The sequence below is a fragment of the Squalius cephalus genome, assembly GCF_949319135.1.
Source record: "Squalius cephalus genome assembly, chromosome: 6".
Lineage (NCBI taxonomy): Eukaryota > Metazoa > Chordata > Actinopteri > Cypriniformes > Leuciscidae > Squalius > Squalius cephalus.
This window is the reverse complement of record NC_137127.1, coordinates 44,101,693-44,119,130: the sequence shown is the minus strand read 5'-3', so window position 1 is coordinate 44,119,130 and position 17,438 is coordinate 44,101,693. Positions and strand designations below refer to the sequence as shown.

The following is a 17,438-nucleotide window of genomic DNA, read 5'->3' as shown; positions in this document are numbered from 1 at the left end:
CGACTTTTTCCTCAATAAACTCCTAATTACTGCTTATTAATAATTAGTAAGGTAGTTGTTAAGTTTAGGTATTGGGTGGGATTAAGGAATGTAGAATAAGGTCATGCAGAATAAGGCATTAATATGTGCTTTATAAGTAGTAATAAACAGCCAATATCCTAGTAATATGCAGGCTAATAAGCAACTAGTAAATAGTGAGACTTGGACACTAAACTAAAGTGTTAACAGTTATTTTAGTACATAAACTTAAACTAAATGAGAATGTAAATCCTTTGGCAACAAGCTGAAATAAAATATGTATATATATACATATATATAATTATTATAAGTATTATCAGTTTATTTATTTTTCAGTTAACATTTATTTTATTTCAAGTAATGAAAATTGGAAAGTTTTATGGTTTTGTTTTTAGTGAACTATAATAACCCTGCAGTAAACAATGAGTCATACATTTTTTGGGGCCATTTTCCCAGAAGAGAAGAGCACTTATGTATGAAAAAAGCTATTGTTTTCAATGTTTACTAGGAGTGTACTGGCATATTGATGACTTGAAATATATCAGAGATCAGAGTTTAAAGGGTCTTTAAACACAATGATCAAACCAACAATAAGCTCAATTGTCTTCTTTTTGCGCATCACAGGTGGAACCGCATCGTCGAGCTGGTCGAGCAGAAGAAAGATCACCTGGACTCGATCCTGCGCATCCAGAACTACTTGCTGGAATGTACGGAAATCAAGTCCCAGATTCAGGACAAACGGAAAGCCATAGATGCCACGCAGTATGTGGGCAGTGACCTGGGCAGCGTCCTGGCCCTGCAGAGGCGGCTCTCCACCATGGAGGGAGCTCTGGCCGTTCTCGAGCCTAAGCTCCTTCACCTTCAGGAGGACGCGGAGGAGCTCGCCACATCACATCCCGACAAGGCCGTGGAAATCCTGGTTCCCTTCGAGGGCATCAGCGTGGAGTGGGAGGAACTAAAGCGCACATTGCAAGGCTGTGAGGACTCTTTAACCGTCGCTGGTCGATTGCAGCAGTTCATCCAAGACTTGGATTCTTTTCTCACCTGGCTGGTTCAGACTCAGACATCTGCTGCTTCTGATGAGCTTCCCAATGTTTTAGAGGACGCGGAGCGGCTGATAAACCAGCACGCCGCGCTGAAGGAGGAGATCGGAAGGTATGAAGAGGATTACGAGCGCCTCCAGTCTGTGAATGAGCTCTTGGAGTCCGAGGAAGCGCCGCTGCCTCATGGAGCTCTGCAGCAGTGGCTCCACAAGCTGGACGTGGGCTGGAATAAACTTCTGGAGATGTGGGAGAGCAGGAGGGAGGTGCTGGTGCAAGCTCACATCTTCCATCTCTTCCTGAGGGACGTCAAGCAGGCGGAGGCTTTCCTCAATAACCAGGTGAAGCCTCTCACACCTCTTATATCAGTTGCAGTTTTACCCTAAAATGGTATTTTTTAGAGTTTGCTCTTTCATAGCTGAGAAATCTGAATGGATCGAGGTCTCATTTATGCTTCATAACAATTTTTGTGGAAACCGTGATACATTTTTTTTTTACAGGATTCTTTGATAGTTGAAAAGAGCATTTATTTGAAATAGAAATCTTTTGTAACAGTATAAATGTCTTTACTTTCACTTTTGATCAATTTAAAGGTATAGTGGAGGATCTTTCCAAATTTTAGATAAGACCCGCCCTCTCCACTTTTTTAATAAGTTTGATTGATTCACCAGAATGATTGACAATTAGGAGGACCAATAGTATAGGTGATCCACCCGGAAGTAAAAAATCCTCCACTATACCTTTAATGTGTACTTGCTGAATAAATGTATTCATTTCTTTTCTTTTTTTAGATCATAATTACCTCTTTTGAATTGTACTGTATTACGGTTTCTACAAAATGATTAAGTGGCAAAAACATGGATAATAATAGTTGAGCAGCAAATCATCATATTAGAGTGATTTCTGAAGGATCATGTGACACTGAAGACTGGAGTAATGATGCTGAAAAAATTATATTTGATCACAGGAAAAAATACATTAAATTAGAAAACGGTTATTTTAATTTGTACTAATTACTGTATTTAATTACTGTTTCTCTGTTTTTGACCAAATAAATGCAGCCTTGGTGAGCAGAGGAGACTTTTTTCAAAAACATAAAAAAATCTGAATTATTCCAAACTTTTAAACAAATTGCTAGAAAAATGACAGGACAGATTTATATAAATACAGTTAAATTTAATTCCCAGATTTGTCTCAAATGTTTCTCATAAAATTTTAAATATTTTCTTTTATAATTTCATTTATTAAAATAATGGTTCAGATTTGAAAGAATCTAATTAGAAATGTTTAGGATCTTATTGAAGATACTTACTTTTAACTACAGAATTTGGTATCTTGGCAAATCTGAGCACAGTTTGCGAATGCGATCACAGTTTGAATACTGCCGTGTGTGCTTAGTGTAAACCAGTTCACCCTCGGACATGAGGAAAAACTGAGGGAAAAGTCAAATGCAAATAAGGAAAAATGTGAAATGCATAATAAGTGCAAAATTAGAAATAAAATCATTGAAAAAGTCTGCATTTGCTCACCTTTAGATCTCATAAGAAACAATTGATATATTAAAGGACTTCATGTATGACGTAAGCTGACAATTAGGAGACTAGAATTGATCTGACTGATTTTTTTGGGGTCACATTTGTAAATGTCAGGAGCATCAGGGCAATTTAAGGTCATTGCTCAGTTCTTATTCTGAGACATTTGCTGCTTTTATGTTAGGTCATCACTTCATAAAAATATCTTAAATGCAGTTTAAATGTCAGAGGACATGTATTTCCTCACCCTGTCTGGGTGTATGTTAGAAGCTGTGTCTGTTCTGGTTTTGGCTTTCTGTTGCCTGCGGGCGCAGAATAAGAGCCCTCTGAATCCACACTTTAATACATGTCATCGAGCGTGAACGGGTTTGTGCTAAACACACATGGCAGTGACATTCATTAGCCTCTTTTCTTTTCCTTAAGAGTGTTTGAGCTTCACCTTTCTGCGCGAGAACATTGTAAGGACAACTAAACAGTTGGCAGTTATTGTTTTAAGATTATCATCTTCAATATTGTTTTGCTTCATTCATTTAATAGATGAAATAGATGATTATATTATAAAAGGCATTTGAAAGAAAAATGTATTTCAATAGTATTTAAATTGTAATAATATTTCACAAAATTAATCACATTAATGCAGAAGAGACACAAAACTTTTAAAAACACATTTTAATTTTTTTTATTTATTCCAAACTTTTGACCGGTAGTGTATATTAAACAAATTGCAAAAAAAAAAAAAAAAAAATGCCAGGGCTGAATAGAAGTAAAATATAGTTAAATACAGTTAATATATAGTTATGGTAACTCTTTAGTTTAGAGGTACAGTTCTCACTGTTAATCTAGTATGCATATTACTTGGATATTGGCTATTTATTAGTACTAATAAAGCACATATTAATGCCTTATTCTGCATGACCTTATTCTACATCCCTTAAACCCACCCCAATTCCTAAACTTAACAACTACATTAATAAGCAGTAAATTAGGAGTTTATTGGGGGTCCTGGGTAATAGTTAGTTAATAGTGAGAATTGGACCCTAATCTAAAGTGTGACCATAGTAATATTGAATTTCCAGCTTTGTCTTAAATGCATCTTCAATCTGTAGAATTGACCGAGTTAGAACACATTCGTAGAGTCATCAAGTTATGTTTCCATCCTATTTTTATGCACATTTTGGAATATCGCATTAAAAACGCTGGATGGAAATGCTAAGTTGTGCATAAATGCGCATCAAAACCGCTTGTGCTCAATTAAGGCGGATACATTTTTTATCCTTTTAGAAGACGTGGATAAAATATGATGGAAGCACATTTACAGAATAAATTCCTCAATGCCTTGCGTGACTTTTCCTCAACATGGGATGTGATTGGATAACTGGACTGACCAGTGGACCAATTGCATCGTACAGCATCTCAGATGTTGTTTTGGTCATTCTGAAATGCCTGAGCCAAAATCTGTCCTCAAAATGATTTGGTGTAATGATCTTCCAGAACGGTCACACGATTGCGTTCACAAACATCAGGCTTCTGAACACAAGATAACATGACAGCGTTTATTGCATTTCGCTGAGATGCAAGTCATTTATGATGTAGGAAAAAAAGAGCGACACTTTCTCACCCGATTGCAGAAACTTCCCTTTTTATTACAGATATTTTGTGCCAATTTCCCAGGATGTGACGATTTTGTTCTCTTGAACACATGGGATGGAAACAATGCTTTATTCGCAAATGCTTTATAAAATATTTTGCACATAAGTTCAATTCACAGCCTTGGATGGAAACATAGCTACCGAAGGATATTTTTTCAAAGAGTTTATTATTGCAGTACCACCAACAGTTTGCCATTTGCCGTGATTATGGATTTGCTTTTAGTGTAATTGATCTGGCCTCGTTTTAAATGCCTTCTCCTCTCCTCTCCCAGGAGTCAGCGTTGGCCCATGTGGAGCTTCCCACCACAGTGGAGACCGTGGAGGCAGCCATCAAAAAGCACAAGGACTTTACCACCACCATGGAGCTCAACCTGCACCGCATTAAAGCTGTCATAGAGGCGGGAGAGAGCCTCATCAGTCAGAACAACATCTACTCAGAGCGCATTAGAGAGAGAGTGGATCTGCTCTCTAACAGGTAAAAACTAAAGCCCTATAATGATATTTAAAGGGATAGTTCACCCAAAAATGAAAATTAGCCCATGATTTACTCAGCCTCAAGTCATCCCAGGTGTATATGACTTTCTTCTTTTAGACAAATACAATCTGAGTTTATTAATTGTCCTGGCTCTTCCAAGCTTTATAATGGCAGTGAATGGCCGTTTCAGTTTTAAAGTCTGTAAAAGTGCATCTATCCATCATAAAAGTATTTCATTTTTCTTTTTTGTGTGAACTATTTAAGCCCCGTAGAGCTGGATAATTCTCAGGAAACAGAGCTATTTGTACCTGAATATTCCAGGATTTCGTTTGCCGGAAAAAACTGCTTTATCAAGTACATTAACCTCCAATATTAGAATTAGTGGTCAACAAATATGTTTTTCAATTAGCCGAATCTTAAACATATTACCCCAATCCTAAATCTGTGGTTACAGCCTTACAAAGTAACAAAAGTTATTAGTTACCAAGTATAAGCATAATATGTATTAATAATCCATGACATTTCTATTTCAAAAGATATGTCATCCCTGTTACATTTAAATGTTTTGGGGTTAAACGGCCCTAATTAAATTGAATGTGCTCTTGTAGTTCACTTCAAATCATAGGTTTTTAAAAGCTGTACTTGCAGATAATATAATGATAATGAAATAAAAGGCCACTTTAGTGCACTTAATAGAATTCCACTTTCATGACTCTTTAACACTTTTAAGTACACCTTTTAAAAGTGCACTTTGTAATAATGTCAAATTAAAAGTTTTACTTTAAAGTACGTCTGAAAACATCACATTCAATTTAGTTCAATTTAATCTAATCTAAATGTAGATATTGTTTTTATTAAAATGAAATGGTGATGAGTGAGAAAAAAAATTGTTGAATTTTCAAATGGAAAAACAAATTTGGTAACACTTTACTTAAAGCCTTTATGTAATAATGCATTCTTAAAGTATTTTTAATGCATTAATTATGCCTTATTATGCATTGTATGGTCTCATGAATAATTGTAACCACATTTATAGTACATTATAATACACCTTTAGAAAGTATAATGCATTAAAACATGAAAAACAACCAATTTCAGATTTAACAAGGAATACAGTATTATAATGCATTTTACCTTTGGTTAAAATTATTTATAAAAAAATATATAATGCATTATAAAGTACATTATGAATACCTTTAATAATGCATTACACATAAAGGCTTTAAGTAGTGTTACCCCCCAAAAAATTATTTTACCTGACATATAAAAACATTGTTCTCTGACTTTATCAAATATGATGACCAAGCTTAGTATACATTTAATTATGTATGTTATTATGTTAATTTTCTGTAGTAGTCATAGGGTCATAAATGATTCAGAAATGGCACCATTTCTTCAAAAAAATGACCTAGTTGTTGTATTGTAACTGTTTTTCATTCTTCTTTTCTGTGATCACTTAGCATTTGTAATACAAATGTGTTGCGCTTTCATTGTAAAAGCAGTGCTGTTGTTCTTCTAAGACGACCTACCACCTGACATCAGTATCTGCCCTCCATTTCACTGCGTTATAGAAACGGGCACCTGCTCCTATAGACTGCGTTGAATTTAAAATGTGTTTTCCATAGAGGCATAACAAAGAAACTCGCTGAGAGTCCACAGTCACTGATCTGAATGCAGTCTCAGTGAGGAGCGTGAAATTGGATTTGGAAGCGCATTTGTGTATGGAATCTGTTATGGCACAGTCGACCTTCTGCTTTAAACAGAGACTCCGCTAAAAAACACTGTTACGATTAATTGATAATAGTTTATTATTCTTTTAGCACAAATAATACAAGAGTTTCTGTATTTGTGTGTGCCTCACAGAGGGAACCAGAACCGTGAACACGCTCAGCAGTGGCTTCATAAACTCAATGACCAGTGGGAGCTCCAGAGGTTTCTGCAAGACTGCCATGAGGTAGGACGAGTGCCAACTGAGCACAAACAATAAAAACTGTGCCATACTTTGTCTTTGGAAAATGTGTGTCGCTTGTGTGAGATTTTTGAACCAAAAGATGTTTGCCTCTGTAAGTGAATGATCAGTTGGCACAGATGCATGTGTTGGTACATCACAGTGCAGGTTTTTGAAAGCAAGAAAGTATTTCTTGCAAGTAGCGTAATAAAAATATATTGCTATTACAGAGTGTCCTAACCAAATGTGATGTGATAGTGATATGTTTTGGGGGGGGGGGGGGGGGTTTGGGGTGGGGGGGGGGGGGGGTTCCCCCTAACTGGTCAATATAGTCAAGCCACAGGAGATGTTATTGTTCACTGGGTTTTAACTACAGTGGTGTCATTCTGTGTAATCCCGCCCACAGTGAAATTTCATTGGTTGAAAATCCTGCTCCATATGTTTGCATATTAAGCATCAGATATGTTTCATTGACTGTGATTGACAGACTCCAGCGTGGACAAAAGAAGTGTGCTTAATTCTATTGAGTGTGCACTTGGAGTGTGTTTAAAATCTGAAAAGAATATTAAAAAACACAGTTTCTTAACACATTTATGTATACTTTTAAAAAGTGCACTTTGTAATAATGTCAGATAAAAACGTTTTACTTTAAAATACATTTTATATCATTGTTTTAATCATATTTTTCATAAGTACACTTATTTTGATGAACACACTAAGGCACATGTAAAGTACTTGATTATTTTTAACGGTATTGTTTCATATTACATTTAAAATGTATATATTTTAAAAGTGTAACTTCATCATTACAAGTGTAATTAATTACATATATATATATATTATATGCATGTGAATCATGACACAAGTTTCAATATAAATGACCAAGTATATTTTAGTTTATATACAGTATCATAAATGCTTGTCAGTACATTCGTCTGATTTCAAAGACAATAGAAGTAATTATGAAATGGCATATGTGTACTTTATATAAGTCATGTGCTGTTTTACAAAATAATAATAATAATTATAAATATAAAAATGTACTTTAAAAATACAAATCTTGGCTTCAGTGAGGCACATACAATGTGACTGAATTTGAGATCAAATTTTGGAGGGTATAGAGTCAGCCGTCAACCACTGAACTGAACTAGATCCAAAAAGCAACAGTATGAACACAAAGAAGTCTGTGTGAGATGCTTGTTCACTTGGTTCACCTCTTGGTCCACTTCAAGGGGTCTGAATTCGGTTCTTTTAAAGAGAACTCTCATTAGATCAGATCTAATGACACGCATCCTATTCCTTTGCCAACTGTTTACGTTCACTGAAGACATAACTGAGCGTGTTTACATGAATACCTGGCATCTTGACATATTTTTGTGTGTATTTCACCATTTGGAACGGAATGCGTCACAATAATAGTTTTATCTTAATTATCTCGTCTGCATAATCGTTGGAAGCAAGAAACAAAATGGAAACAGAAATTCAATGAATCGCACAGCCCTAACGAGTGGCATCTTGTTTGTGTCTTTGAATGATTCTGAATAGCTGAGCATTGTGGGTAAATGCTGTTGTACAGTAGGAGGCTCCCGGTGTGGCCCAAACCTGCAGGTTTATTTGGGCTTTGCTTGTTCTTCCCTTCTCACGTTCAATTATTTAGCGGGTCTCCTCATCACTCATTCAGTGGAGAGAGAGAGAACTTCACCAGTGTGTGGGTGAGTGTGTGTGTGTTTGTGTTCACTGCAGGGATGAGGACGGATCTCTGCCTTCACTAAGAGCTGTCAAACACGTGTGGAGACTATAACAGCATGATCAGAGTGCATTGAATCAGTTTCTCTAATGCACTGTGGAAATACATCCAGTATATGCAATGCCATATTGTTTATGGACAGCATAGTGTCGCCCTTTTCATAATAACAGTGTGTGTTCAGAATGGAAAGTATTCAGAATGTATAATTGTGCCATATGCAGTGTATATACTGAATGCAAATTTTCTGTGCATTGAAAACCTGAATAACCAAATCCTTATTAAAATCTTATACGACCAGAGCATATGGTATTGAATATTGTAATGCATTTTTCCCCCCTGAGATCGCCATCAAAATCAATGGATTTGTAGCATTCTCTGATTCTTTGTAAATAGTCGTGTAAATGAGCCCTGAAACATGCAACGTAGCCAGATCGTGTGACCGTTTGTTTCCTGGATAACAGCATACTGTTTGTAACGTTTATCTTTGCATAATATGTATCATATAGTAGGCTGTATCGTGCATAGTATGCATTAAACGCTTTGAACATTATGGCAGATTTTGGCTATGATGGGAATCAACGCGCACTGCATACTAGAGTCTATGCATAAATACACTGAATATGATTTTTTTTTTATAGTAGTATCTGAAACAGAACATGCTATGCAACAGTGAGCATTTTAAACAGGACTACATTGTTGTCTTGTAACCAGACTGCACTGCATGTTTAATTCTGCAAGTGGCATCTAGAAATAAAACTGTTGTTTTTTATTAATAATCCAGTTGTGTGTGACAACGTCTTTAATCCTTTGCAGTCCAATCAAAAAAAAAAAAATTAAAAGAAGTCACAAAATCACAGCTGGCATGATATATTTTTGCTGGCCAACCTGGAAATTAGCACCACCCTGGTTCCCTCGACTGAAACGCAGTAGGATCTTTCCATTGGCTTTTGAATTATTGAAAAAAAATGAGCTCTGTGTCAAACAAAAAGTTATTATTCTTACACATTTTGTTCATTATGATAATCTTCACAAATGTATTCACAAACACTTTTATGAATTTTGAAGCTTAAATACAATCACTAGAAGTAAAAAGCTAAACGTAGGCTATAAACAAACTATACCACAACTTCTAAACTTTTGTCAGCTCTTTCAGTCTTTATTCTGGAAACATTTTCCCTGAAAGTTCACATTGAGGCTGTAAATGTGAACTAGTTAGTAGATGAGTTTACCTGTTCAGCTGATGACTTTCAGGGCCCTATCTTACACTCGGCTCAATGCAGCGCCAAGCGTGACGCAAGTGTTTTTTGCTAGTTTCAGCCCGACGCAGTTATCATTTTCTCGTCCTGCACCACGTTGTTTAAATAGTAAATGCATTTGTGCCCATTTGTGCGCCCATGGGCGTGTTGGTCTGAAAACGAGGTGTGTTCTGGCGCATTGTTGGCGTGTTGCTATTTTGAGGCAACAGAAATAGACTGAGCCATTGACAAACTGAAACCTGGTCTAAAGTCAATATGGCTCAATATTTTTTTTGTTATTTAATGAGCGTGTTAGTAATGTGCGCCTATAGGCGGGTCCACAACGCACGTCCACTCTGCTTATTACACACACAGGGACTCACAGCAGCACACAAACATGCCAAATATTTAAAATAAAAGGATTACAATGTAAAAGATTATTATTGTGTACATAAAGATATTGTGGAATGCGTCTTGTCCCGTAGATGGTCTGCTTTAACCTTGCACAATGAGCAGATCCGTTTGCGCTCTGGAGACGCGTTCGGTCTTTCCACTATCAAATTCCGTCATGTAAAAAGCGAATCTGCCATGGCGCGAGCGCAACTGGCATTTAAAGGGAATGGGAGTTGAGACTCTGATTGGTTTAATGCTCGTAAATCCCAAAACACACTCATTACTCATTAAAAATAGGGACAACCCTTTTAGACCATGCGCCTGTCGCGCCGACCATTTTTTCCTGTCATTAAACTAAGTGAACTTGCGCCCTGCGCTTTAGACCATGCGCTTAGATTGTTCAAATAGGGCTCTTAATGTCTCAGACAAGTCCACTTTGTTGAGCAACAAAGTTGTGTTTAAATGTGCTATATAAATAAATAAAAGTTGACGTTGAAGTTGATTTAGCCACTTGTTAGCAACCGCCTTTTACAAGACAAGTAAGAGATTTTAAAAATTCAAAAGGGGCTACAACTGATGAAAATATCTTGAGTGTGTTCACCAGAGAGCTTAGTTCAGGCGTTTAGCTAAAAACCCTTTTAAAAAAACATTGACTTCAGGAAAATGGAAACAGAAATGCTAAAATGATAACTAGTTTCCAGGTTTTGGTCATCTCTTCAGCATTCCATACACTCAACACATTACAATGTGCAATATACTTGTACGGTTGTATGCTATTATAAACAGCTTATGTGACACTTTTTCTTATTGGCTGTCTGTTGTTGTTCCTTAGAGATGTTTGCTGATCTGAAGGATCACATTATTGTCTTTGGTAGTTTAAATGTCTCTCTGGTGTTGGTGTTGTTGGTGGTGGAGGCGTAGTTAACCATCAGATTACTGGATAATTAATTCTCGTGTCCCTGGATGGTCATTCGCTCTTCCTTGGATCTATTGCTTCTTTCCCTCCAGGGTCTCTTTGAGGAATAACCATGATTGACCTAAATGTCTTTATGAGTGAGCGCTCCGGGTGCCTCGTGAGGGCAGAGGTCACTAAAGTGTTTAGTACATTTACATTTAGTCATTTAGCAGACGCTTTTGTCCAAAGCGACTTACAATTTAGGACTAAATTAAGCGAGTCATCATGAAGAGGCAAAAACAACTCAAGAAGTGCCCAAAATACGAAGTTCAGGCATTGTTCAGAGTAGCATAAGCCCGATAAGGGAGGAATAAAGGAAAAGGAAATAATTTTTTGTTTGTTGTTTTATGAGGACAAGTGCTCACGGAAGAGATGAGTTTTCAGTTGTCTTTTGAAGGACTAGAGAGAGGTTAAAAGCACAGTTAGTTCTAAAGTATGTAAGATTTTAAACTGTCATCTACCAGCTAGAAAAAATCAATTGAAAAGTTAGATGGATGTTAAAGGTTCTTCATGGAAACATTAGCCGCCTTCCGACCGGAGGAACCTTTTCACAGTTCCTAGAACTATTGGCTAAAGTACCCGGATGTCGGCGTGTTCGCACCGCAGGAACTAGGAACGATTTTAGTTCTAGGAACTCCATTTGGAGGAACTAATTTAGGTCCTACTTCAGAGTCGGGTCTAAACCCTAAACCAGCACTATAGGAACTATCCGTGACGTTAGTGTACGCTGATTGATCGAAAGCACGCGGAACACCAGCACCCGCCATTTTTAAAACAGCTAGAATGTAAACACACAGATTATAGCCTATATATTTACTCCAGAAACTAACTATACATACATGGAAAACAGTGATAGATGGGTCTCTAAACCTTTATGCTGAAGAGAAAATCCAACGCAACTTTGAGGGGACCAAGCCAAACATGATTATGTTTATCTGCTCAGCTAGCAACACTGGACATCAACCACACGGCATATGCTAATAAACTTTTTTTCATATACTGTCTACTTTCTATAACAGTTCTATCTAATAACATATTAAACAGTACTGTTAGACAGATCGCTAACTAATAAACACAGAGAATGCGAGCATTGTTTGCTCGGGCGTTCTCAGCGCCGCCAAAATAAAGGTCCGTCGCGCCGTCAAAATAAAAGTCACCGTGCTTGCGTCACTCCCTTACCCCTCCTACCAGTTCCTATGGCCACTTGGCCAGTGCGAACGCAAACAGCAAACCCGAGTTTGGGGGAGAGTAGTTCTTAGAACTGTTTAAAAGTGGACAGTTCCTATAACTAAGTTCCTGTAACTACTTGGTCGGAAAGCGGCTATAGATGCCAATAAAGAACCTTTATCATTCACTGATGAAACCTATTGCATTCCACAAAAGGTTCTTTATTGTGGGAAAGGGTTCTTTAGAGTATTGAAATGTTCTTCACACTAAGAAAATTGGTTCTTTGGGGAACCAAAAATGGTTCTTCTATGGCATCACTACGAAAATCCCCTTTTGCAACCTTGTTGTGTTATGATCTGTCAGATTATGAGCTTTTGCCACTCGTTCCCTTATTTCTGGTCCTCTGTTTCTGTTTCTCTCCCTTTCGATCAATCACTCGTATTCGCTTCCCTGCCGGCTTAAAGAGCCTGATGTTGTCCTTGTGACGCTTAGAACTACGTAGGCTCCCTTTCTCTCTCTCTTTCCCACTATGTGATTCTCTCCCCCTCCCTCGTCGTCTCTCTTCCTCTCTTTCCGTCTATCTGTCTCTCCGTATGCTTTTCTCTCACCGTGGATGCTGCAGCGGGAGAAATTGGGTCTTTCAGCTTAGGCAGAAGAGGCACCGCAGTATTGAGTCAAGCTTATATTACAAAACAGGAGGAGGAGAGAAAAGAGGGCAGCACGGACTGAAAGAAGACAATATGGATTTGTTTGAGATGCAAGGCGATACACAAGCGGGGTGAAGAGTGTGTCTGGGTCGCTCCGAGAAGGGGAGGGGAAAACGCTCCCCTCATCCTCCCTCTTGACACTCTCCAACGCCCACTCTCTCTCTCTCTCTCTCTCTCTCTCTCTCTCTCTCTCTCTCTCTCTCTCTCTCTCTCTCTCTCTCTCTCTCTCTCTCTCTGTCCGTGGCTAGCGTTTGTAACATCAATAATCACTTCTGCTGGGCTCATTTCTCTCCTCGCTGTAACTCAGTCAGGCCTCTGAACGGGCTCAAGACTGCAAGTCATTTGTACCTTTTTTAGGATTCTCTTTGTTGTTTTTTACTAAGATGTAAACCACTTCTTGTTTACTGGATTTGATACAGTCATTTAAGGATTTAGTTTGGTCCAAAAATAGTGCACGCCGAGCTGTCTACACATGTCTTGAATATTTCATCCAGCACAGTTTTTGGACTGCTCGTGTGTGTGTGTTCGGTGAATAATGAACAATGTGGATTTGGGAACTCGACTGACAGATTCTTCACAGCCTGATTCAGGTGGTAATTATAACATGACATAATAATGTATCTCTAGTTCACAAATAATGTTCATGAACTTTTTTTTCCAAAACATTATTTTTATATTGCAATTTTTATATATAGCATTATGAAATATGTAAATAAGTGTATATTTTAAGGTACTGTGACTTGTGATCATTTTGTTTTTCACTTTTTTAATAATCTCAGTTGTTGTTGTTGTTGTTTTGCAGTTCACTTAAATAGTCCTGCAATTCATTTTTAGTACAAATATGATAATTAAATTTTGTTTAAAATAGTTTTAAATTTAGTAATGCATCTCACACAGCAGGACTGCTTGACATTTACTGGAGGAAGTCAACTACTATTTAATATAGTAAAATAAATGTGATTTACTGTGGTTTGTACAGGAATGATAATGTGGTACGTTGTTTGGGATCACTTGTGCGTAGGAAACTTTGAGGATCATTTTCTTAGTATTTGGTAAAATTAGTTTAACAGTGTTTTACTGAGTTACATTTTTTGTGTTTTCTGTATGTTGTAATTTTAAAAATGATATGATCTGGTGGAAGCTTACTTTTCATTTACTGTGCATGTTTGCTTTTCAATAAGGTAATTTCAATATATATATATATATATATATATATATATATATATATATATATATATATACATTTATTATAGAAGAGGTGTATTCAAGTTAATGTCTGAAATCCATTTGTAATGTTTTTAAATAAAATTAATAGATGTGAAAAATGAGGATCAGATCATAGACCAGAGGATCACATTTTTATGAGTTATGAGTGTGATTCCTAACATGACGTGTTTATGGTTTCGTGTGTTTCATAGATTGGTGATTGGGTGGCAGAGAAGATGCTAATGGCTCGCGACACTTCCCGCGACGAGACTCAGAAGCTTCATAAGAAGTGGCTGAAACATCAGACCTTCATGGCAGAACTTGCTCAGAACAAGGAGTGGCTGGACAAGATCGAGAAAGTAAGTTCAGCTCTCAATGCTCACCATCTTTGCTAATAGTAGTTGATACTGTTAATATATGTGTCAGATTCTTCACTTGGCTTGAAAAATGCCATTGGGCACCTTGAAATGAAAACACAACTCCACTAAATGTCTTTCTCAGTTGTCTCATATTAAAGTCCCTTTCAGGGAAAGTCTGTTCACCCGTCCTATCAATGTGAATGGGGGAATCCTGGAATCTCAAAAACTGCTTGCCAAACTCACATTTAAATAACATATTTCAAATCAGCAACAAAATCTGACATGAACTGTCTATAAATGTTGTTTCTCATGCTCAAATAGCATTAAAAAGCGTATTTTTCAGGCCAATGCGCATGTGCAGTCCTAAGCATATGTTTCTCAGGTGAACTGGAGCTGCAGTGACGCAATGACTTTACCAGTCAGCGATTGGCTCTTTTACTTAGAAGACGGGACGTCCCGTATTCTGCCATATTGCGTGTTGCAGTTTCTCCCATTAATAAGTAATGGGAGTGAACCATCTTTCTATATCTGTAGTCTTTGCTCATATTCCATTCTAGTCAACGACTGTGATATAGAGCCAGTAATCAGAGGCGGCATAGCATTTAACAAGGGCAAATCCACTTACTGTTATATTTAGTGGTACACACGCACTTTGATTAGTAATTATTGTTAGTCATTAGTTTGTATGGAGTGTACACATTATGCCTTTAGATGCCAGTAAATGTCCCAATCCAGCACCATTTGTGCTGCGGACATCAAATTGTGAAGCTTTCAGATGGTAAAATTATATTATATTAATTATATCTTTTATAACTGAAAGTGTTTCTGAAGTGCATTTTGGATAGATGTGAAAGCCCTGATGCTCGCAGTGCACTGATGTCTGACTGAAAGACTGATGTTGTTTAATCTGTCAGTTCTGCTGTTTTACTGACACTGAACAGCGTCTCAGACTCCCCATCTTGAATGATCATGGGCATCTCACAAAATCATTAATCATTATATTCTGTGGTCAGCTGCGATAACAGTGGATGAGAGTCTTGTTGTTTGTTGTTGTTGTTGAATATGGTTTGACAAGGTTGTGTGTGTTTGATGTATTCTGAATATGTCAAGGTTTTCTACACTAATGTATGTAACTGTGTTTTGGGGTCAGTAAGGGTGAGATGCCAGAAACAATTCAGGCACCTTTATTCATTTTAGTCTGCATAAATCTGTATGCATTGGAAACATGATATGGGTGTGTGATGGGGCTTGGTGGCATTACTAAAATAATGTTTTTAATATATTTAAATATTTGTGTATATGCTCTGAAATTGCAAACGGTTGAAGAGTTACGGTAAAATGAATACAGCTTGCTGGTATGTGTCGGCGACGACACAGCCTGTATAAAAGGGTTAAAACGAATAAAACGAAAGGGTCAGAAACGGCCATTGAAGCAAAGTATTTGTGAATTTAACATTTTTTACTAAATGAACTAGCGGAACTATACATATGAATGAACAGCAATATTTATTTATATTTAACGTAGGCCTACTGCTTATATTTTTTACCCCAAAATTTGTGCTGTCAAATCAATTAATCACAATTAATCGCATCTAACATAAGAGTTTGTATGTATATATATATATATATATATATATATATATATATATATATATATATAAATTAATTAAAGTCACTATTGATACCTGAGACAATTTGGCCATGTATAATGCAATTAAATTTTGTTGTCAGCTCACCTTTTAGTGCTTAATTGTATTTTGTTGTTAATGATGTGTTTAAACGCACATCTGAGATGTGTCTGTCTTCTGTATGTGCGGGGAAAATGTTCAAGCCTTGACTCGTTCATGTTGCCAGATCTTGCTAGAAAAAACAGCAAACAAGAACAAGCCCATAAAAAAAACAATAAATCAAAGCACTTTATATTGAAAACAAGACCAAAATGTCACTAGCTTGATCGCTTTGTGAACCAAACCCAAACAATAAGCCCAAATATGTTAATAAAGTTGATATGACAAAAAGCAGCCTAAAAAACATAAGCATCACATGACATCTCAGCAGACGGTGGTTTCATTAAAATCACAGAACATAACGAGTTTTTGGTCACTGTAATATTATTTAGTCAAAAATAGTAAAGAACTTTGCTACAGGCGTGCAGATGGCACTGGGGACGGGGGGGACATGACCCCCCCCAGATTCATAGTGACCCGATCCGTCCCCCGCACTCACTATCCCTACGAAAGGCGACAAAAATCGGTAAAACAGGGGATTAATCAGTGTTTTCGCTATACATTATGTGTATACACTATACATAAATGTGTTTTGCACAACGGATTTAAATCCGATCTTCGGTGCATATCTATATGATCTATATGCAGATTTAATGGAGATCACGTCACCGAAAGTAACCAATATGAGCTGCATTTTATTGATCATCAGCTAAAATTTCAAAATTAAAGACCGCAATAAGAGAGAGCGGCAACAGCCCTGGTAAGATCATTTCATTTCTTTACTTATAATGATGATGGTTGTGTGTTTGGCGATAGTTTGCACGTTGGCTTAATGAATAGATGCTCATCTGAGGTGATGCGTGTTGCAGTAGGGTCGTCATATCTGGCTATAACATTACATATAGCCTATAACACGCTCTCACACGTTTATTTTTTTAGCATTTTTGGGAGGAGTAAAATTGACATATGTGGTTTCAACAACCAGATGCATTTACACTTGTCCAGTTTCGTCTGGAATGTGACCCAGACCTCCTCCTGAAGTGGTTTGAGCGCTCGGATTCAAATCTGTCTTGAATGTGTTTCAGAGGGCATTTACACCTGGTCTTTTCACGATCGGATAGCTATCCGATCACAGAAAATGCATGAAGTGGCCAAGTGTAAACAGCCCCTATTTCTGAGCTGAGCCGGTGATGTTCTGAACTGAAAAAAATCGACTGTATAAATGCCACATAAAGGCAATGAAGAGACAAAAAAAAATCACCTCTTTTTTTCAAAAACCA

The 17,438-nt window shown here is 37.1% G+C and overlaps 2 protein-coding genes across 5 annotated transcripts in view; one reads left to right on the top strand and one right to left on the bottom strand.

Annotated features, from left to right (window-relative positions):
* sptbn4b (spectrin, beta, non-erythrocytic 4b) overlaps positions 1 to 17,438 on the top strand; it is an 88,406-nt gene that overhangs the window by 35,757 nt on the left and 35,211 nt on the right. For all 4 annotated transcript variants that reach the window (XM_079874321.1, XM_079874320.1, XM_079874319.1 and 1 more), the window contains exons 16-19: positions 643 to 1,399; positions 4,512 to 4,714; positions 6,578 to 6,668; positions 14,285 to 14,431. In XM_079874321.1, coding sequence (XP_079730447.1) covers positions 643 to 1,399; positions 4,512 to 4,714; positions 6,578 to 6,668; positions 14,285 to 14,431 — 1,198 coding nt within the window. The remainder of the gene's footprint in view (positions 1 to 642; positions 1,400 to 4,511; positions 4,715 to 6,577; positions 6,669 to 14,284; positions 14,432 to 17,438) is intronic.
* The window catches only part of lbhl (LBH regulator of WNT signaling pathway, like), a 489,980-nt gene that overhangs the window by 451,300 nt on the left and 21,242 nt on the right, over positions 1 to 17,438 (bottom strand). The gene's annotated exons all lie outside the window — the stretch shown is intronic.